The sequence below is a fragment of the Hydra vulgaris genome, chromosome 15 (genome assembly GCF_038396675.1).
Source record: "Hydra vulgaris chromosome 15, alternate assembly HydraT2T_AEP".
Classification (NCBI taxonomy): Eukaryota; Metazoa; Cnidaria; class Hydrozoa; order Anthoathecata; family Hydridae; genus Hydra; species Hydra vulgaris.
Genome location: NC_088934.1, coordinates 43,402,965 through 43,426,832, shown reverse-complemented (window position 1 = coordinate 43,426,832; position 23,868 = coordinate 43,402,965). Strand labels below are relative to the sequence as shown.

Sequence of the window (23,868 nt, the reverse complement as noted above, 5' to 3'; positions counted from 1 at the left end):
GGTAATGTCAGTTAGTATATTTTTATCTAAAATAATAAAAAAAATGGAACACATTAGATAAATAAGAACAAATTTAAAAATCTAAATATATATTCAGATACCTTAAAAAGAAGCATAGCACAACATTCTTTTTACAACTTCCAACATAATTTTTTTTACTTTCTACTACTTTTTTTTATTTTACTATTTTACTATTTTCTATACCTTATTTTTTTTATATATAAAAGAAAATATACATATAAATACAGAGAAATATAAAATATACTGAAATATATGCAAATTTATGTAAATACACTTACATGTCCACAAATAACAGTCCTAATTTATTTAAAGAAAAGGAAACAGGCTATAAAAATTAGAAAAATACAAATAACCAACAACAAACATTTATTTAAATTTTTATTGTAAAATCAAACAATGAAAAACATCTATTCCACTTGTAACTAAAAATGTATCAGCTCTAATCGCCTTGTAGACCTTGCTTGAAAGACCGTGTGAAGTAAAGAAACGCTTTTAGAAAAGCCTAGAACGTTCTTTATTAAAAACGAAAGTGAAACGACACTACTATTAAATTAGCGTATTCATATTAAGATTAAATATAGAAAAACAAACATATGATAACACAATTATATCCTAAACCACAATTCATTAATGCAAGAGAAGTTATTATATATTTATTGAAAAGCCAGAAACATTTTTTTTAAAGATTTTAACAATACTATAGATAAATTTTATTTATAACAAAATGTTGTCATGGCTATTATCCCAATTATTAAAAGCATGTGAAAGCATGAAACTACCCATAAATATCTTTTAATGCTAGACCCCATCTAAGAATTATAGTAACCTATATTTTCAATATTAACACGATAACACTATAACAGGAAGCTTTGAATTTAAAAGTACAATTTAAAAAATGATGAAAATAAATTAATTACTTAATAAAATTTTAAAAAGATTTTATATTATCTATCATTTCAAGCTACTAAACATTATCTACCTAATGTCTACTTAAACATTTTGAACTCGTACCATGAAAGGTCATGACTTCTTTAATAAAACACTTGGTTAAGAAAAGTCTGGAAACTACTTAAAAACTAAGAAATAGTGTATTTTACAGAATACAGAACCGTAACTAATATGGAACAATAGGCGTAACTATGCGCACTAATAATAATAATATTCACTGTGCTATTTATATTAAGAAACAAAAGCAGTGAGTTCTAGTAATGAAACTACCTATTAATCATTTTTAACAACAGACACTAACATAAAGATAAGCCAAAGGTAACAACATAACGCAAAAAATTATCAAAGATAATGTTACGTATTTTCAGAATTGTTATATTGAAGGCACTTAGACCTAAAGCAGTAACACTGCTTGACTGGTAAGGTTGACAAATCTTGCTCTAGATCTATATCTTGAATATATATTGTGTTTTATAGTTATACTAACTATAAAACACAATATTTTTTCTAATGTTATATAACATATAAAAACACCTCATTTAACAATCACGTACACATTAGATAAATACATTTCATACTATTATAAAAACAAATTTATATAAACACATTTATAAAACAACTATATAACATATATCACCACATACACGTATTTATCAAAAACTTTTTAACTTTGAGCATAAAATAAACATATATGCAAACCTTTAACAACTATAAAACAACATTTATTAGCATCAATTATTTTTAATGTAACAAAGAATGCAGACTACAATTCACAACATTGTAATAAAAAAGATGAAACCATTTAAGAAAAATTAAAAATTTTTAATAAATACATATTCAGATACCTTAAAATGAAGCATAACACAACATTCTTTTGACAAATTGACAAATAGTTTTTGACAAATTTTGACAAAGAGTTTTTTTTAATTTTTCTATTCCTTATTATTTTTCCTTAGAATATAAAATATACATATAGATATAGAGAAATATAAAATAGATTGAAATAAACGCAAACTTATGTATATAAACTTACATGACCACAAACAACAGTCTTATTTTATTTAATTTTTCATATTAAATACATAAATAAAACTTTATTCTCATTATTCTTTCTACAAAAAATAATCTTAATCTATAAATAAGAAAATGAATTGAACTTACTAAAAAAGTCATCAGCTCCTCTTAACTGCTCTAGAAATTAAAAAACAATACTTGCTTAAAATGTTAAAAGACTAACGACAAAATTGAAACAGTTTACTAAAAAAGAAACATTGTACAAAAAAAACTATTTTACCAGTCAATTTAGTTCTAACTTCTAAAAAATCTTCTAAACAACATTAATTCTTCTTGAAAATAAAAATATATCAGCTCTAATTTGCTTGCTGACCTTACTCGAAAGACTGCATGGAACATATAACCGCCCATAAAAAAGTCTAGAAACTACTTAAAAACTAAGAAATAGTGTATTTTACAGAATACAGAACCGTAATTAACAATACGAACAATAGGCGTAACTATGCGCACTGATAATATTCATTGCACTATTAATATTTAGACTATACAAAAATATATACAATAATATTATTGAAGTATATACTTTAACTTGCATAACTAGCATAAAAAGAGAGAGAGAGAAAAAATATGTGTGCTAATATATATACAATATTCACAAATATGTAATTAATTCATTATTTTTTAAATATCTATTTTTTTTTTAATTTATAAATGAGAACAAGGCTATTTCAAAATAAAATAATTCTAAAATTATCTCTGAGTAATCAGGCTATTGAAGTAACAAAGTGTTCTAACCTAAACATTAAACTTACTTTGAATAATGATGCTATTTTTTTTGTTGATGATTTCAATTATCCAGAGGTATTAACAATATTAAGATTATTTTGAATTATAATGCTCTGTTATTAATTATTTCAATTATCAAAAGATATATTAATATTTATGAATAATTTTAATTATCAAAAAAGTGCATTGTTTTATTCTTGTAATTTATAAGTTTTTATATTGTAAATAGTATTGTTATTTGCGAATAATAAACATATTCTGTAATAGTTTAAATTGTTTTGAAAGATCTTTTATTTTATATTTCTATATAAAACCTCACTGTTAGAGTTTGTTATTGCAAAGAGAAGAAACTCCATAAAAAATTCCTTGATACAGAATTATTATCTGTTGCTATTGAAAATAGTGTAACATTTCTTGAGATGACAGCACATTGTTCACACTGGTTGTAGCTATTTATATATATATTTTATAAGATAATATACAACCAGTGTGAACATTGTTCACACTGGCTATTAGATTGTACCGTATTTAGTGTCTTGAAAATCTACTACAATACTTGTTGTTGTGATTTAATCAATACTTGCTCTGTTAATGAGTCAAATTTTCACAGAATTAATTTTACTCTATCCATCAAATATAAGAATCGTGTTTTTATTTGTGCAAAAATGGTACCATAAATTCTCAATCTGAAATATCACTGAAAAAAACTAATAAAAAACAAGTGAATTTTAATTCATTAATTATGATAATACAACTAAAACTGTACGCATCGAAGTTATAAATGTAGATTTATATCGACTAGATAGTCACACAGCAATGATATATTTTTCATAATATGTTATGGAAGTGTTGTTGAACTTTTGTTTATGTTTTCAAAATGTTCCTGACAATTTCAATATTGTTTATAAATAGTTTCAAATAACTAGAATGCAATCGATAGTTTTTCTTGAATTTATTGAAGCAATTTCTTTATTCAATGAAACTGTCATTCCCTATAGCAAATAAAAGTGTTGTTGATTCAAGTCAATTATGTGATAAAACAAGACCACTGAAAAGAAAATTTGACAATTATTATGATGTATTTTTATACCCTAGTGTATAAGAAATGAGAATGTTAAAACAAGATACTTTAGCGCTTCCATTATTTTGTGAATGTGAAATTTTATGCTAAACTAAAGTTTTTTTATTTTATTTCTGAAGCTACGCAAGATAAGTAGCATGCTGAGATAAGTAGCACGCAAGATAAGTAGCATGCAAGATAAGTAGCATGCTCTGAGCAGGGGTGAACCCAGACCTTTTTTGATTCCATAGGACTGGTATGGGCACCAAAAAAATGCCCATACCAGTCCCATGGTATCAAAAAAGGTCTGGAATATATCAGAATATTTATTTCTTGTTATTTTTATTTTTCTTTCTATATTTTTTTATTTATATTACCCATTTGGATTTGGGTAAACATGCTCCAATTAGTTCTTATTGAGTGCTTGTAATGTTTATATTTAAAATAATAGATGTGTAGCATTTTGTTAAAAATTAATATCTCATTTAAAAAAACCAACCATCTTTTATTTGGTCAATTTTTATTTCATTTGTTGATTATTGATTATTTTGATTATTTTACTGTTAGATACTCAAAACAGATTGAAAGAATGTTTATGCTATATATGCTATTACTTTTAAAATTAATTGCACGTATATGCTAAATGGGGCTATTCAAATAATACAAGACACTTTTTTTGCTGTTTTTTGACTCACACCTTTGCATATGCGACATTTTAAACAATTTCTCCCTGCCCTCTTTGTGACGTGACGTTATTTTTAAACAATTATATTTTTGGGTTTGCAATTTTTTGCTAAAAAGTTTACTATTCCACTGTGATTATAATTTAAATTTTTAAAATTTTGTTATGTCACACTGTGGCTAACCACCCCCTCTCCCATGTAATATTTAGTGACACTTTCAAACACATACACACACACACACACACACACACACACACACACACACACACACACACACACACACACACACACCCTTATCTAAGAATGTCACGTATTATTTAAAAAGCCTCTATATCTTTTTGCTATATTTTTAAATATAGCAACAACAAACAAAAAAGTAATGTAAGTCTAAGTAAATGTAAGCCCTGCCTTTAAAAAAAGTTGCATTCACTGTTCGCTCACTTTGCCCTGTATATCTTAATATAAAAAGAATTAGTAATACTAACTACTTCATTTATACAAATAGTTATAAAATATTTGCCTCTAATATTGCCTAAGTTTTTTGCATAAGTTTTGCCTCACGCTCATGATTTTGAATTAAACAATTTAACTATGGCAAACTTAATTTTATGCAAATGCTGCGAAAAAGTTGTGAATACCAAAAAGTTACACAAAAAATAACTGATAAATAATCGCCTAAGCAAGGTGATGAGAATTATAGAGTTAATTTGTTTCATCAGGCAATGAGAAAGCATATCTGAGACCAGTGATTTCAAGAATGGCTATAATAAATCCTTGTCTATAATAAATCCTATATGAGTAATGTAACACTAACCTGATTTACTGCTGTAACCTTATCATTTTTTGTTCATTTAACACATTTGCCATGTTTCTTATTAGCAACTCAGCAATTAATTGAGTTATTGACAGATGCACGAGGAATTTTAAATATTAGTACCTCTGTTGTTCATCTTTCATTTTTTTACTTTTTTTTATCTCCATAAGGCAAAGGAAACTATTATATTTGAGGTTACTAATTTTTTAAATTGTTGTAACAGTTCTCTGTCAACCTTTTTTATTTTTTTATTTCCAAAATTCGAACTTTGAAAAACCTTGAAGGCTACTGGATGAAAAAAGAAGTTAAGCACAGTACTACCAAGTTGAGAACTACCAGTGACATGTTGAGGATCAAACTGGGAACTTTTTGCTTACTTTCATGTAGTCACTTTCTTATTTCTATTGATATAGTTTTTATGAATAAATTAAATAAGTATTGGTCCAACTGGAATTTAGTCAATTTACCAGGTGCAGAGAAAGATTAGTTAAAGTAATTAATTGGAGTTTTTGTGAATTAAACGAAAATATCCATTTACACTTGTTTGAAAATTAATAGAAATTTGTTTGAAATTTATTAATCTTCTTGTTGTTAGTTTTCCTACTTTTTTTACAAAAAAAAAGTAATGCCTAATCCTTATTATTTTTGTGCTCTACACACCAACAAATAAATGTAAAAATCACATGGACATGGAATCCTATCAGGTATTCAGATTTATTTCAGTTTTACCAGATCCTATCCGATAGTTCTGATATATCAGATAGTTAGACTGTTTCTAGCATTCCTAGCATCTTAATTTAAATTTCAATTATACTTCGACTAATCCTGTCAAACAAAAACACGTAAATTAATATTTTTTTTGTTTTTTGAATTATCTTGTTTTATCTTCCCTTATTGAAAAACTTGAGGAATAGATTGTGTTGTTTATCTCAGAATATTTTTCTACTGAATTGAAACCTAGGTTATAAGTAAAAAAATTAATAAAAATAGGTTATAAGTAGAAAATATTGCTGAAGTTGTTAATAAAAATCTTTTTATATTTTGTCTCCTAAAATTTTTATTTTTAAAAGCATTTTAAAATCTCAAAACTCAAAAAGGTCTTGATTGACCTTGCATCAATCTAGACCTTATAATCTATCATATATTATAGGTAATGCTTTTAAGAAATCATAAAGGTTTCTATAAAATTGACGTTAATGCAGCTTTCAATTGTTTTATTACTTCAAAAGGTTTTTCAAAAAACCAAAATATTATTGACTTTTGATTCAAAAACATCTAAAATTCAAGAACTTAAAAAAAAATGTAGTGTGACTGTAACTAATTGTCTTAATGCTATACTAAATTATAAACATAATTAAGCATTAAAACAATTAGTTACAGTCTCTATGTTATTCTAACTAATTGTTTTAATGCTATACTTAATTATGTTTATAATTTTTGATTGTAAAAAAATATCATTGTTGAATGATTATTCAAAAAATCTCATTTAAAAAAAAAAGACATTCATTTTCTTCTGAATTTATATTCAAACCTATTAATTATTTATTTCACTTTAAAAAATCCAAGTTTATTAATGTTGACCTGTTTATTAGGTCGTCAATAGTTTATTAGCTGAAAAATTGCTTTTTAGAGTGAATTTTTTTTATTTTTTGGTGCAAATATTCTTTTGATACTAAAATAATATATATTATCTAATATATAACATATATTAGATAATAATATATATTATTATCTAATATATAATTTCTACTAATATCTAGAATATCTATTAATATCTATTATTGATTGATACTAATGATACCAATTGCACATTTGTGGCTGATGGCAATGAATAGAAGAAAGTTGATGCTGACACTAGTTAATTAAATAACAAAATTTGTAGAAATATAAGACCATAACCATAGTCATGACCATAACCATGAAATATAAGACCATAACATATTTCAGGTCTTTTAGGTTTAGAAAAAGTTAACTTGAAACACCTAAAGTTAAACATTTAGGCTAAAGACTAGGTTTTGATAAATATACTCATCTTGTAGATGGCCCCTTCTTTGTCTAATAGAGGTAAACTTTGTAAATTGTGTTCCATTGTTTCCTGATAATTATAAACGCTGGATGACTTCACATAGGTTTTTGTCATACCTCTTTTATTGACTTTTACAACTTTTTCTGTTATTTCCAAATGAGGGTACAGTTGTGAATCTCTGTTTGTTAGTTTAGAGGCCGCCTGCTAGAAAGGTTTCCTAGACTTTGTGGTAGACCTCAGAGAAACTGACTCCATTAACAGTTGTAAAATATTGTAGTATTAACAATGTTATGTTATATAGTTGGTGTCCCTGTTGGTGCTTTTGGTATGGGTGTCAAAAATTGTAAAATGGCTGCCTGTGTACCTGCCGCATAAAAAAGTAGGTACTCAGGTACCTTGTAAAAAAACAACATTTTTTGTAAAACTTTTTTCTTGAAAAGAGTCAATAAAAAACTTAATTTAATGATGTCATTTATTTAGAGTTGTTCTTTTTCATTTATATCTAAACTTTATTTTACTTTAAGTGTCCTTCATTTTACTTTAAGTGTCTCAATAACTGCTTAGGAATATTATATCTACTGTTTCAGGTGCCAGCAGTTGATAAAGCGCATTCTGATGGCACTGAAGTTGCATATATCCATATTTGAATAAAAAACTTAAATAACTTCCTGAATGTTATTTTAAATGCTTTCAGAAATTTTAATGGTCATAAAGTAGTTGTAATTGTTGGAATTTATAACAACAATATCCTTAAGATCTTCTTTCACATGATAATTTAAAATTATTAAATTTTTATATTATGATTAATGATTTAAAATTTAAAAAAAGAATAAATAAATTTTAAACTTATCAAACAAAATTACCTATTATTTTAAAATGCTACCTGAACAGTAAGTAAAATGTGGGTGTCCAGACACTCATTGACAGTCTTTTTAGATGTGCATTGTTGGGGCCAGATTAGGAGCACTTTGTATCAACTTCAGATTGATTATATACATCAACATATACACTGTATACAATTCTTTTATTAAGTAAAGTTCTCTAATAATTTAAAAGATAGCTAATATACTTAAAAATATAAAAGATAACTAATATAACTTAAAAATATAAAAACGTGTAAAAATCTTTATTACAATCTTGTTATCCTATAAACGTTTTTTGGTCTTTAAAATAATTTTTCATTGATTTTAAAATTCACCAATCCTAATGTCGTTCTGCCACCTAAAGACCAGTCCTACTTGCTCTTTATGAATCTAATTTAAATTCTGTTGTTTTATCTTAAGATTTCAGTGTTGTTGGTAGTTATTATCTATTGATTTGCAAGCTTTCATAATCACATAGTGCTTACCCTGGGCATATACTTATTTGACCAAAAATCAGGTTTATAATTCACTGTTTTTTCGTTTACCATCTCTTCACCTAATCACCCTTCATTTTTCTTTTTTTAGTTTCTCTTTGGTAATGTTTGTAATGTTTTTGATCAAGTTTACCAAACTTTTTTCAGTCCTACCAACAATGTTATTAGTAGCTATATTAGTGACAGCTATGTTAGTGAAACTGCTCCTTGCAGTGAATAGCTAATTTCTAATACAACTGAATCTTCTAGAAATGCAACTCAAAGTATTTATCTTTCTTAATCTCTCACTTAGTCAACTTTGTTACTCATCCGTCATCACTTACTTTGTTTAGTGTTTTTTCTTTGACCTTTGCTTGTGCTCAGTTCCTCTTTGTTCAAACTTATGGAGTTTAGACTAAGTCATGCTCTCATTAAAACTTGTCTTATCATGTATTTCTTCTACATAAAACAAACCGTTACCTTATTTTTATATGTTATTACCTTTGCATTTCTTGCTACTTGACTAGGACTAGTTACTAGGACTAGAACAAGTATTCTAGGGAAATGCTTTTTATTTTGCTGCTCATATTTGTGCCTCCTAAATATTCCTTTGGATTTAAGCAAGAAGTACTTTTAGAGGTTGACATATATCATTGTTTTTTTCTATTTCTTTCATCTTACAACAAATGGCTCTTATAGTGTTAATAATTATTTCAATGTTGTTTGTATTCCTTTATTGATGAAAGACAACACTCTTACTAAATCTTCTACTTTACATCTTCTTAGATAATATTACACTATCCATTTCCACTCTTATGGAAACCACTCTCATGCAATCTATCTACATCCATGCAATCCATCTAGCATCTACCAGGAATTATCTTTTTCCGGATATTTCAGGAATTCGGATATTTTTCTTAACTTTTAGTTTTTCCGGATATCCAAAACGTTTTCCATACATACAAGTTTAGCTGTATATTTTGGTAATATATTTGTTTTTTATGCTTTTTCACTCATCATTCATACAAAAATTATAAAAACTTAGGAAAAAATTTTGAAACAACTCAGCTAAAAGCAAAATTAAGAGAAAAGTCAGGGAAAATATATTCAGCATTTTTTCCATATATTTTACCCAAACAATATTCCGGATTTTTAAAATATGACCCAAATGATCTACTAAGATTGCCTCTATTTTTTGTATTTGACACTTTCGTACTACTGAGTCCATTCTCTATTTCCTGAAATCTCTTATTCATCTTTGTACGAGTACTGTTGTCATATTTGGTTTTTATTATGATACCCTTTCTTCTTTAAACAGGGTAAATGTAGTATATGTCTCATCAAGGCTACATTTCTTTTTCTTTTCAACAATTAATACCATGCTCACTGCTCAAATAAGCTATTGTCATTCATTCTATTGACTGAAACTCAATCTTGCATTGAATTTTGGTTGGTGGTATAATTTTAAAGATTGTTAAATGGTTGTTTTTTTTAAATGCGGTAGTGGTGTAGTGGTAAGAGCGCTCGCTTTGTAAGCGAGAGGTTCGGAGTTCGACTCCCACCACGTCCCTGGAAGTACCGCGCTCAACTTAGTTTCTCCGCGCAGCGGCCTTGCTCGGCAAGGTTCGTGTTTCGGAGTTAAAGAGTTGAGAGAGGGTTGCACCACGAATAATGACTAAAAAAATTAAAAAAAAAATATTAAAAAAAAAAATGAGTATCCTCCTCGACTGTAGTGGCCCCCCTCGGGCCTTGGGGAGGTGAATAATCAAAAAAAAAAAAAAAAAATAAAAATAAAAATAAAAAAGCCCACTTTTATTAAGATCTAGGCCTACTACCAGTAATATATGTAAATATTCAGTAATGTATACGGTTTGGTTTATTTAAAATATATTTGTTTTTATAATAAAAAAGGCATATGCTGAATTTGAAAAATGGCCGACTAAAATTATCGATTAATAGGTTAATCAAGTTTATCTTGTAGAATTATAGATTAATAAAGTAAATAATTTGTTATCAATATAAATATAAGTTTGCATTTTTATTAATCTTTCATTTAATTTAATTTTTAAATATAAATATTTATAAACCTAATATTTATAGTTATATATAACAAGTTTTTTAATTTTTTTTTAGTTGTTTTACTTACCCTGGAAAACAAAATATAGATTTTTTACAATCACTGACAGATTCTGAAGATTATGGACATCCAATTTATATTGGACGTTATTGTGAATTTAAAGGTGTATAGGAAATACTTTGATTTTATAAACAAATTATTTTAAAATATATAACAGTTAGAAGCTAGGATGCAAGGTTAGCATTTTGGAAACTCTACAGACTACTACCTGGAGGCCAGAACTCTGACTTTATATAAATTTTAAAAAAAAAAATTTTTTTGAACAAACTTTCGAACTTGGTAATTGTTTAACATATTTTTTTAAATCATATACTCCTATTTTAAACTTGTTTTGGGAATTTTGAGTTTTCTTTTGAAGATGCAGCCTAAACTTTCAGTTTTTTTATTAAAATTTTTGAATTTCTTAAAACTATTTCTAAATAATCCTAATTTTTTTATTCGTTTTTCCAAGTTTCTTATTTTCCCAGTAAAAACTCCTAAAAAATCATTAAAATCTCCTAAAAATTTTTTTTGAGTTTAAAAAATCTTTTAATTTTTCAACTCATAAAAAGTGTGCCCACACTATGTAAGTTTAATATATTTTTAAGAAGTAAAAAAATAAAGGGGAGGAAATGTCTCTAATTTTTTTATAATCTCTGCTTCTTGCAAATAAATTAAAGAAAATTAGATGTACTGTTTTCACTTTTTTTAGCTTTATTCAACACATTGAATTGTTATTATACATGTAATAGAGTATATACTCATACAGTTAATAATACAAAATTTTAATTAATTGATTTAATTGATTGATTACAATAAACCCATTTTACTTAAATTATCAAAGAATAATATTTATTGAAATAAATATATATTTTTTGATAAATTTTTTCAAACTTTTTCTTTGATTACTTTTTTAAACACTTTAAATAGCGAAAAACTTTAGCGCAAAAACAAACGTTGCATAAAATAACTCAAATTTAATAGTGTAATAAAAAGTACTGGTTTCTATAAGCATTAAAAAAACTAAAGTCAACTCTCGATATCTTGAATACTAAGGATACAGGGAAAAAAGTTAAAGATATCGAAAAAAAATTTTTTTTAAAGTTTGAGATATATAGAAAGAAAGTTGCCCTGTGCACCAAAAATATTGTTAAAGATATCGACTCCATGTCCATGCGACTGCAAATAAAGTTTGAGATGTCAAAAGTAGGAGATATCAAGTATTTGAGATTCCGAGAGTTGACTGTATTACATTAAAGTTTTTATAAAATAAATTTAAAAGGGGTTTTAAAAGATAAGATATTTGTTTGAAATTTATAAAAAACATCGGACAACAAGTAAAACAACCACTGAAATATAATTAATAATTAGTTGCAACATTTTAATATAAATGATAAAAACCGGGTTGCTTAATTCAAAAAAAAATTTAATGCTAAGGCCTCTTTTAAAAAGCGGATTAACTCAAAATAAAAAGACGTATTTTATTAACATAGCTGTGTATGAAACTGCTTTCTGTTTTGCACAAAAAATCAAAAAGTTTATATACGCTAAAAAGTTTATATACACTTTGGAACAACTAGGATCATTATAAAATAAATGTGCACAAAATATGGGTAGGACAAAACTCCTGATAATGTCGCTTTTTACCAGACAAGTGCCTGACAATATCTGGCGGCTATTTAGAGCCCTATATATATATATAAATATATATATATACATATATATATACATATATATATATATATATATATATATATATATATATATATATATATATATATATATATATACATATATATATACATATATATATATACATATATATATATACATATATATATATATATATATATACATATATATATATACATATATACATATATATATATATACATATATATATACATATATATATATACATATATACATATATACATATATATATACATATATACATATATAATATATATATATATATATATATATATATATATATATATATATATATATATATGTATATATATGTATTGTATGTGATATTATCACAATCTAGACATTGGAATCTTTAATATGTTTGTAATTTATTTCTACACACCACACACTTTATTTGAGCATTTATCTTTTTTGTAAATATTTGGAAATATAATTAGTAAGTTGTAATGGGTTGCTTGTCACCATGGGTAGTTTTCCCCCTATCTAGAATGAATTTATGTTGGCTGTTCAACAATCAGTAATAACTAAAGAAAATTGCTTTCCCAAATCTCAGCAGGTTTTTAGTCTTATCAATAATGCGAGTTAATATGGTATATTCATTTTTTTATCTTTCCAATATGATACCATTTACTTTCTTTATATAAAGCTATAATATTTTTTCTTTGTTCAACTTTATATATATATCATTAGGTAAACCTTTTCAATCTTTGCAAATTGTTGTATGATATCTTTAGATTTTAACAATAGAACAGATAAAAGTTCATAGAAAGCTTACAAATTATCAATGTATAATTTGTATAATTAAACCCTGGTCAAGTAATCTGCGCATAAAAAATATTTTTGTTGCTGCGTATTGAAAATCTGAACCTAGTTTTCAAATTTGTTAGTCATTACATAGTTAGTGACTGCAGTTGAAATTTGACCAGGGTAGAGTTTGATAAAGTAGCTGGAGCCGGGTTTGTGACTGGAGCTGCATAAGGTTTGATATATATATATATATATATATATATATATATATATATATATATATATATATATATATATATATATATATATATATATAATATATACAATATATATATATATATATATATATATATATATATATATATATATATATATATATATATATATATATATATATATATATATATGTATGCATGGATATTTATATATAAATATCATTATCTTTAACACGATCATCATCAAGCTTTAGACTTTAGACTTTAATATAAAAATGCTCAAGCATATTTGTTTCTTAACTAAAAGCTTGTTCATGCCATATGTAATGCACTCATTTCAAGTTTTCTTAGTTCTACTACTAACATTTTCTACTGAAGTTGCTACCTCTCTACTTGCTGATACTCAAGGCGCTTTAATCTTCACTGACAAACATTGTTTAATACAAGAATTTTTCTAATCTCTGTCTAAGACTATTACTCCTTTTTGTCTTATAGAGTCATACTACACATCCATCTGATCATCTATTCTTTTGGCAAATACTACATCATATAAATGCTAAAAATTACAATAATGTGTAAAGATATGCAGCATTTAAATAAATAGCAAACAAATATGTATATATTTTATATCCATATATATATCCTATATATAATCCTATATATAATATCATATCATATATAATCCATATATATATCCTATATATCCCATAATGCATAAATGTGCCTCTTATCTAATCTTCTGGATCCAAGAAGGAAACTTTTATTTTTTTCTTTGTTTTTAAATTAGTCTTCATTCTATTTAACATTTTTCATTTTTTTGTTGAGTTGCTATATTAAACTGTGATCATTTTTTTCACCTTTTTATAAGAACATCTTGTATGAGAACAAATGTCTTGTGTCAAATTAATCAAATGTCAAATGTCTGAATGTATTATTGCAGGAAGTCAATGTAAAACTGTCCTGTCTGATGCTTAGCTCCATTATTCTCAGTTTACTAAATCTTGTATCTTATCTCATATTTTAAGTTCTTGAGATTTTTGGAAAATCTTTAACAGTGTCATAAACCTAAGTAAGTCTAACTTGATTTCTGTAAAATCAGGGAGTCCTTTCCACCATTCCATTTTTAGACATGCAAAACCAGACAGATTGCGAACAAGTATTGAACGAGTATTGACCAATCACAGCACATTGTTATTACATCAGTTTGCTAAATATAGCAATACAGTCAATGATAACAACTTTTAAAATGGCGGCGCTCATTGCAAATGCTGATATTAATGGTGTTGATAATGAGGGTGTGGAAGTATTTACGGCGAATCAAGGGTCCAGAAAATGGAAAAAAACTGGTGGAAATCAGTTAAAAGCAAAATTGAGAACGTATGCAACTTTTGTCATTATATAAAATGAATAGTATCTTACACTAATCTTGCTTATAGCATTGTAAAGGTACAGAGTCAGTCCGCCCCTTGGTCATTTTGCCCCTTGATTTTTTTGCTCTGGGCTATCTCTCCCTAATTTGCTAGGTGGTTATATCCTGCCATGAGTGCAAATCTAACCTAAATAATTAACATTAATATAATCTTCACAGTATAAACGTGCAGAGTGCAAGCCTTTGCAGTTTTTAGAGCCGAGAAATTCAATGCAGCAGAGAGCTATGACTAAGTTCTTTCCTCCCCACCTCCCCTCTATAATAATTGCATCAATTCGGACAAGATTTTGTTTAAATAAATTGTGTTTGTCAAAGTGCCTTTCTAAAAATCATTCATTCAATTGATAGAAACCTCCTAAATGGTGTAATTAAATGTCATGTTGAAAATTGAGGATTTGCCACCGAAGGCTGTGGTGGGGATCGTATGTGACAAGAACAAATCTCGAAAAATGAGTGTTCACCAATTTATCAAAAAACTTCAAGCAACAGAAAGCCATTACGGGTGAAAGAAAAGTGTAAGATTATATTTGCCAATTAAATTGAAAAACATAACCAGTTTATGCAAAATCTACAATTCAACCATCTCAGCTGAAGATCTAAAAGTTATAGTTTTTTCAGTAGGATTTTCAGACAAGAGTTCAATATAGGATTTTCCTCGCCTGCTTGTGATACTTATATAACTTGTGACAGCCTTAGAAATATACTCATTATACAACTTTGGGTTATAAGATCAGGTATCTCTTAAGAATTATTCATAAACGTGGATGGAAAATGAAGCATCTCGTGGTTCAAACAAAATTTGTAGCGCTGTTTTCCATTATTTGTAAAACATTGTTCAGGAAAGTGAATTATTTGAAAGTACGATTAAGACTGTTTGCATGGTGAGTAATGGCTGTGGAGTGCAAAACAAAAACAACATTGTGATTGGTATGGCTGTATCATGGCTTGCATCAACAAACATTGGTTTCATTGAACTTCTCTTTCCAGTACGTGGGCACTCATTCCTTCCTTGTGATCACTTATTTGGAAGAATTGAGAAGGAGTTGAAAACCAACGACACAATATTGGAACCTAAAAGATTTCATGAAATATTCAGCCACCATTGTGACAAGGTTTTCCATATTGGAACCGACTGGTTTTGTGATAACTGGAAGACAGCAATAAGTGCTATCTACGAAGCGGTGAAAAATATTCAAGAAGTAAAAAGAATTATTGCAACAAGAACATACAGTGGAAACAAAGTGCCTGTGATTAATGTTCGATGTGAATCCAGCTACAAATGTGACGTGGACACTCCAGTCAATCTCTTAAAGAAAGGGAAAAAACATTCAAACATTGTGGTTAATTGTTTGCCATCTTCCAGACTGATCAACCCTAAGAAGTTGAAGGATATTCATAAACTTCTTCATGTAGCTTTATATTTGTATAATAATACCTCATTAACATTTAAAAACCATTTCAGTTAGCAAAATATCATGAAAGGTACTAGTGTGAAATATTAAGCAAAATTATAATAGACATTTTTTTAAAAGAAACCTTATTAAGAAATTGGCTCAACCAGTTAAATAACTGGTTTAATAAATTAGTTAAAAAACTGCTTGGGCCTCCTAAAGTATTTTCTTATTTTATCCTAAATGTTTAGTTTTAGATTTTAGTAGAATAACCACAATCCTTTTGTTTTCAACACAATCAAAACAATTTTTTCAAAACAATTTTTTTCATAATCTATTCATTTTCAGCACAAAGTAAAGTTGAAAAGTGTTTTAACTTAGTGCAAAAATAGTCCCAAAATTTTGTTTTTATGGATTTCAGTCTTCAGCTAAATACCAGACCTCCAGGTTTCAAGCCAGATTTCAGATACCAGAAACAGACTTTTCATTCCTAGTTAAAATTTAACTGTTATATAAAAGTTGTTTGTCATATTGTTGGTGAGCACATGTGAAATAATCATGCATTCACATGATTACTGGCATAGTCATGTGAACTGCAAAATTATTAATTTTTTTACTGACATCCGCTTCTTACAATTAATTTTTTTTTAGGTACAGTGATTCATGAAATCCTTCATGCTCTTGGATTTCTTCACGAGCACACTCGACTTGATAGAGATAAATATATTAAAATTAATTGGGAAAATATTATTGATGATCCTTCAGAAAGATTGCAATTTCGGAACTATAGACATGGAGATGCCGATGGTCTTGGATTAGGGTAAGCTTATTATAATCTTTTTTTAAATTGAAAAAAAATTTGATTAATAATGTTACACAAACACACATATTCAGTAGCGTGCAAAAGTAACCGTACAAGAGCATAACTTAAGATAACTTTTGAATGAAAAGTCCAGTTTCTTTCAAATTTTCACTGAAATGTCAAAAAATTGATTACAAATCTAAAAACAAATTAATTTTTACTAAATCTAAGCAATTCATTATCACAATAATTTTGATTTTTCGCCATTCTTGTTTCAGAATATTCAATAAATCAAATTTACTTGCTGATTTTCAACCTGAAATTTGTTGATCAATGAGCTTACATAGACATTCAATAGAATTAAGGCTATTCGATTAATCGAGTTTCATTTGTTTTGAAAAAGTTTTTCACAAGGGTTGAAGTGTGCTTTGGGTCATTGTCCTTATAAAACATCCTTCCTCGAGGTATTTTGTCTTTAGCATGTGGTAACATAACATTCTTAACTAAATATTTGTACATATTTTTGTCCATTATGTCATCAATCAAATGGATAGGACCGATACTATTGCTATTCAAGTTAGCCCAGTTCATATCGTTTTGACTTCTGTGCTTTACTGTTGGTAGCTGGTATTTAGGATCGTTTTTATGGCCTTTTGGTCGACGAACATACTTAATATTATCAGATCCAAATAACATAAACTTAAATTCATCACTAAAAAGTACTTCCAATCACTGTTTTCTTGCCAAATCAAATGTTCATTAGCAAATCTTAATCGTGCTTTTCGATTCTTTATATAAATAAAAAGTTTCTCTGTAGGACGTCTTCCAGGTAGATTTGCAGACCTCTAAAGACGTTTGATTGTGTTAACACCACATTTTTCATTATAAAGTTCTTTAATTTCAGCATTTACCGAGACAGCATTTTGGCGTGGAGCATTTTTCAGGGCTCGAGGATGGATATTTCAGCATGATAATGACTTAAAAGACACTTCAACCCTTATAAAAGACTTTTTCAAAAACAAAAAAATTAAATTAATTGAATTGACATAGCAAAGTCCTGATCTTAATTCTATCGAACATCTATGGAAACACATAGATTGACGAATTTCAGGTTGAAAATCAGCAAGTAAATTTGATTTATTGAATATTCTGAAACAAGAATGGCGAAAAATCAAAATTATTGTGATTATGAATTGCTTAGATTTAGTATTTAGATTTGGTGGACTCAATTCCTTGTCACTGTCAAGCAGTATTTAATGCTAAAGGCTTCCGACAAAGTACTAAAGCAATTTACTTTAAAATAAAGTATTTTCAATTTAAAAAATGTTTAAAAAAAAAATCTAATTCAAGTTTTTTTTTTCTGTCCGGAAATTTATATAATAATTTTAATTAAATGAACTTTTAAGATTAGATTGCTTAGATTTAGTAAAAATTCATTTGTTTTTTGATTTGTAATCAATTTTTTGACATTTTAGTGAAAATTTGAAAGAAATTGGATTTTTCATTCGAAAGTTATCTCAAGTTATGCTCTTGTCCGGTTACTTTTGCATGCTACTGTATATACAGCCCTCAGAATTAGAAAAAACAAAATTGGCAATAACTTGCCAACCTTAACATTTTAGAGGTCGACATCAGGTCAACAAAAAAAGTTTGATGCAAAGATATTATTATAAAACATAGAAACCAGTTTGGCAATTTTTTGTTTAAACAATATAAAAAAATTTACTAATTATTTTACACAAAGTCATTGTTTTATGCTTTGTAAGTTGTTGATACTAATATTTATAAAAGCAGATAACGAATTTATAAAATTGTTAGGAGCGGAAAATTTTTTTGAGCGCGGCATGGAAGCACTGAGAAGGAGTATGTACATATATATATATATATATATATATATATATATATATATATATATATATATATGTATATATGTATATATATATATACATACATACATTATAATTTTTTTGCATTGTATTTTTGATCTTTTTTCTTTAGAATATTAAATATATAAAAAAAATTAAAACAGTTCAAGAAGTTCCAATATTTCCAATTCAAAAAAAACTGCGTACGCATACTTGTAGGCAGAAAAAACATATATACGGAAATTTTCCACCACAAAACATTAAAATGTATGATGTTTGTTAGGAAATTTATTCAATTATTGATTTTTTTAACAAGAATTAATTCATTTCAACCAGTTGTTGTGTTATTAATTATTCAAAAAGATGTAAAAAAACAAAAACAAAAAATTAAAACTAAAAATTAAAAAAAATTGAAAATTTTTTTAAAGAAATTCTCATAAAACATAAAAAAACAGGAAAAATTTGTTGTGTTTGTGCCGTGATTAAGATACTTATGTTATTTTAGTTTTAAATTTAAATTTTTTTTTACAATTAAGTTGAATTCATGCAAGGAAAATGAGTAGGGGAGATGGGGGCACCTTGATCTGTGGGGCAGCTACATCATCTATATCAATTATATATATTATAAATAGATGATGTAGCGCAAAAAGATCAAGCTGCCCCACAGATCAAGGTGCCCCCATCTCCCCTATCCAACATGTTTATAGAAAGAATACAAAATCTATAGAACTATAAAGTTGTTTTATTTTGCATTTTAAATAACAAAAATTAAAAAAAACGCAAGCTGATGATTTGAACTTGCCACATGGCGACCTTAACTTTTTTTAAAACAGTAAGGAGGTTTAAAAAGTTTATTTTTAATAAGAACATAATTGAAAATTCTAATTTAACATTTAAATTAAACCATTTTATTAAATTTATTATTTTTAAAAATAATTAAAAGTTAAAATTATTTAATATTGATATAGTAAGGAAATTTAGAGTTTTACAACTATTTTTTACAACATTCTTGCTATTATTTACAACATTCTACTTAACGACTCATCCAATTGTCAAAGTTAATTTAATGTCACTAACTAATAAGTTTATTTCACATCTTATGCATCATTAGGCATTAGTTTATGACATTACTTTTAATTCCTCCCATAAAAATCTTATAGAAGAGAGAGATCTTTTGATTGGGTAGACTTAATCATTCTATTCAATATATATATATATATATATATATATATATATATATATATATATATATACATATATATATATATACATATACATATATATATATGTATATATATATATATATATATATATATATATATATATATATATATATATATATACATATATATATATATACATATACATATATATATATGTATATATATATATATATATATATATATATATATATATATATATATATATATATATATATATATATATATATATATATATATATATATATATATATATATATAAAGAGAAAGGATATCTTTTAATTATTGAGTAATTTCTTTTTGTTCTTCTTGTTGGTAATCAATTATGGTTAAGCTCTTCATACAGGGGACAGAAAAAAAACCTTAGTCGCCCATTTATTTAAACCTCTGAACCAAATTAGCAAAATGGAAAAAGTTAAACATTCCTTTAGCCATAAGATTATGTCTAAAAATTGAACTTGAAAAACAAAGCATGTTAAAAAATTCTGCAAGTGTTCTGATATGGTACTATATGAAAATGTCCAGATAAACAAATAATTTAGTTAAAAAAAAATCCAGATAAAAAATAAATTATAAATAAATAAATCACAAATCATCAGATGAAAGTGGTCTGGGAAACTCTGTAAATAATAATAATTCAAAATTTTAAATTTTCCTTGAAATTAAGTTCAGTATAGGGTTTTTTTTTATAAGGACCTACTAGCAATATTTTTTTTTTTTGACAAATATAACAAACAAACAATGTAAGACTAAATTACTACACAATATGCAAGTGCTCAAATAAGAAAACAATCATGATAGATTCTGATATTAAATTTGTATGGCACTATATACTAATATATTTATATTATCAAAATTAAAATGGTAACTTTCTTATTGGATAAGAATGGTTTCTATATATAATGAGAGTTACAATCACAATTGTTAGTACATCATGACAAATTAACATTTTCATACAGTATCAATAGATATATAACTTAAAGCTAATTTAATATTTTATTAAAAATTTATTTTCAATTAGTGTTTATACATCTAATTGTGCTTTTAATGGTCATATACTAAAAATATATTAGAATAAAGGAAAACTATTCCAAAATTTATGCCAAATAAAAACTAAAAAATTGTTAAAAAAAGCAAAACAACACCGAAAAAACGCCAAAAAAACAAAAAAAATTTTTTCCTTTGACGTTTTTTTGACCTAAAAAAACGTCAAAGGAAAAAAATGCGTTTTTTGCAACTCTAGGCACTCAAACCAAAACAGTTCCACACCCTAAAACTACATTCATCATGTTTTACAGTCAATAATACAATACTCCTTATGTAGTCAATAATACAATACTCTTGCTGTAAACTAAGCCAAGTCACAACACTTTGGAGCCAATGAAACAACATATCCATTTACCAACTACAAACACATCACATTATAACACATAACACACATAGGAACACTTCAAGTATAACAGGTATTTACACATTTATTACATACACATGTTCTTGAACCATGCAACACAGAGTTGACTGTGTGAGAAGCAAGTTGGTATTTATCTCAATTTTTGAGATAAATACCAACTTTATCAAAAGTTTGACTTTTGAAAAGAGCATGGTCTTCAAGTTCATAAAATAAAAAATAAAGAATAACATACTTTAAATACAATTGACAAAATATGTGAATTTAGACATGTGCTGGGTACCCAGTGATATTTTTTGTTATGCTATACCTGGTTAAACCGACAACTTTTTGTCAATCTGGGTTGCCAAGGATCTTCAAAAATTAAAAAGCACCTCCAAAATAACCAGGCACCTCCAATAATTGCAAGGTAAACCATCTAAAAAAGTCCCATCTCTACTTGAATTGTGATATTATTAAAATGCATAAATTAAATAATTTTCCTGACAATAAAAGTTACTTTACTGATTTAAAAATATAATATAACATAAAGTTTATCTATTGCTTCAGAATTTCAAGCCACTAAATTATTATCTAATATAAAGGTTTTAGATTTTACAACTGATTAGGCAGATATTAGCAGATTATAATAGTGATTCAAGCATACATTATCAGGTGGTCAAAAATATGAAGGGAAAATATTTTAAGGCCTAGCATGCTAAATCTTCTATATAAAACTCTGTGTCAAACACGCACAAATGGGTACGGGTAGCATTAAATTGATCAATAATCATAAACGATTACATTATACCTCTGCTATTAGTCATATTTAAATTAGATGTTTTAAAATAATGTAGCAAATATAGCAATACAGCAAGATAACATATTTCTATAAAGAAATATGTTACTAAAGTTATAAATGTAACTTAAGTTATAAATAAATTGATTTAATCTTTTTAACTGAGTATTGTTATATATTTAAGGTAGTTATTATTAATTATTGATAAAATATTATTAGTATTTAATCAAAAAAACAATAAAAAGTAATTTAAAAAATTATAAAATTTTAACAGATAAAAACTTATAAATAAAGCAAATTGAAAAAATTATAAGGCCTGTCTGCTTAGCAAATACTGCTAGCATTGAACAGTGAAATGTAATCTTCATCATAAAATCCCTTTCATTTCTTTGAAATGCATTTAATGCAAAATTTGCAATAAATAAGTAAATACAAAACTAATAATAGAAAACCTCTATAAACAATCATATAGATGCCTTTCCATACAACAGCACATCTTTTTGTAAACAACATGCCACACATACTTATAGGCAGAAAACATTAAAACTTTACAAGTAGACATTTTTTTTTTTTTTTTTTAACATCTTCGCTTCTAACAAGGCTTCAAGAAATCCACTATTAGAGTTAAAAGATGATAAAGATACAAGAAATAGCAAGATAATGATTGACAGACGACTTAAAAGATTGCAAATTAAAAGAATCAGGAAAGCAAGATGAAGAAAGCGAATTCCAAAGAACTAATGTTTAAGGAAAAAAAACTAGATGAAATACAAGTCTTGGAGCACTAAGGAACAATCACAGTAAAAGGATGAGATTTAGTTGAATGACGAGTAACAAGAATGAATTTTAGTAGATGGTACAAAAGACATTAGTTCTTTAGAGCATTATAGTATTTTTAGGAAAGAGAAAGAGAAGCAACATTACGACGATGTGATAATGATTGAAGGTTGGCTGCATGAGCAGGTCCAACTAAGTTTACAATGCGTTTTTGCACCACCTCAAAAATTCTTATTAGCTTATTCAATTCAATTTGCTTTCAAAAATCTTTTGAAGTTTAATCAAAAACAACATCATAATTGAATATTTTTAAGTAGTAGTAATTTAGCATCCAAGGTGCAGTGGCTAGAGAAACCTCTTATTGCCAATTGTAACAAGAAGTAGTAATAAATCATCAAAAAATGGTAGGAAACTTAGCAGCAAATGATAAAGACCTAGTTTTAGAAAAATTATGGCATCATACAGAAGGTAATTTAAAAAACTTTACACTTGTGTTAGAACAAAATAAGTTCAGTACGCTACGAAAAGGTGATGAAAAGATTTTTAGACCAGACAATAGACAAATTAAAACTAATACCCTACTTTAAAATGTATTTAAATTTTTGTTCTGTAAATAATAATATAATGCTTTTCTATAAATTAACTTTTATTATTTATGAATAATCAGGGTGGCCAGCAACTTGGCAAAGTGGCCAGCAACTTGATTATATATATTTACA

At 26.5% G+C, this 23,868-nt stretch overlaps 1 protein-coding gene and 1 long non-coding RNA gene across 5 annotated transcripts in view; one reads left to right on the top strand and one right to left on the bottom strand.

Moving 5' to 3' along the window:
• The window catches only part of LOC100204491 (low choriolytic enzyme), a 94,284-nt gene that overhangs the window by 56,403 nt on the left and 14,013 nt on the right, over positions 1 to 23,868 (top strand). For all 3 annotated transcript variants that reach the window (XM_065820685.1, XM_065820687.1, XM_065820686.1), the window contains exons 6-7: positions 10,822 to 10,928; positions 16,951 to 17,119. In XM_065820685.1, coding sequence (XP_065676757.1) covers positions 10,822 to 10,928; positions 16,951 to 17,119 — 276 coding nt within the window. The remainder of the gene's footprint in view (positions 1 to 10,821; positions 10,929 to 16,950; positions 17,120 to 23,868) is intronic.
• LOC136092443 (uncharacterized) overlaps positions 1 to 23,868 on the bottom strand; it is an 83,884-nt gene that overhangs the window by 46,430 nt on the left and 13,586 nt on the right. The window contains exons 1-2 of one of the 2 annotated variants that reach the window (XR_010644399.1): positions 8,236 to 10,449; positions 2,131 to 2,160 (exon numbers count right to left, since the gene is read on the bottom strand). This is a non-coding gene — a long non-coding RNA (uncharacterized LOC136092443). Of the gene's footprint in view, positions 1 to 2,130; positions 2,161 to 8,235; positions 10,450 to 23,868 lie in introns of those variants that run through there. The other variant, XR_010644398.1, reaches the window with a different exon arrangement.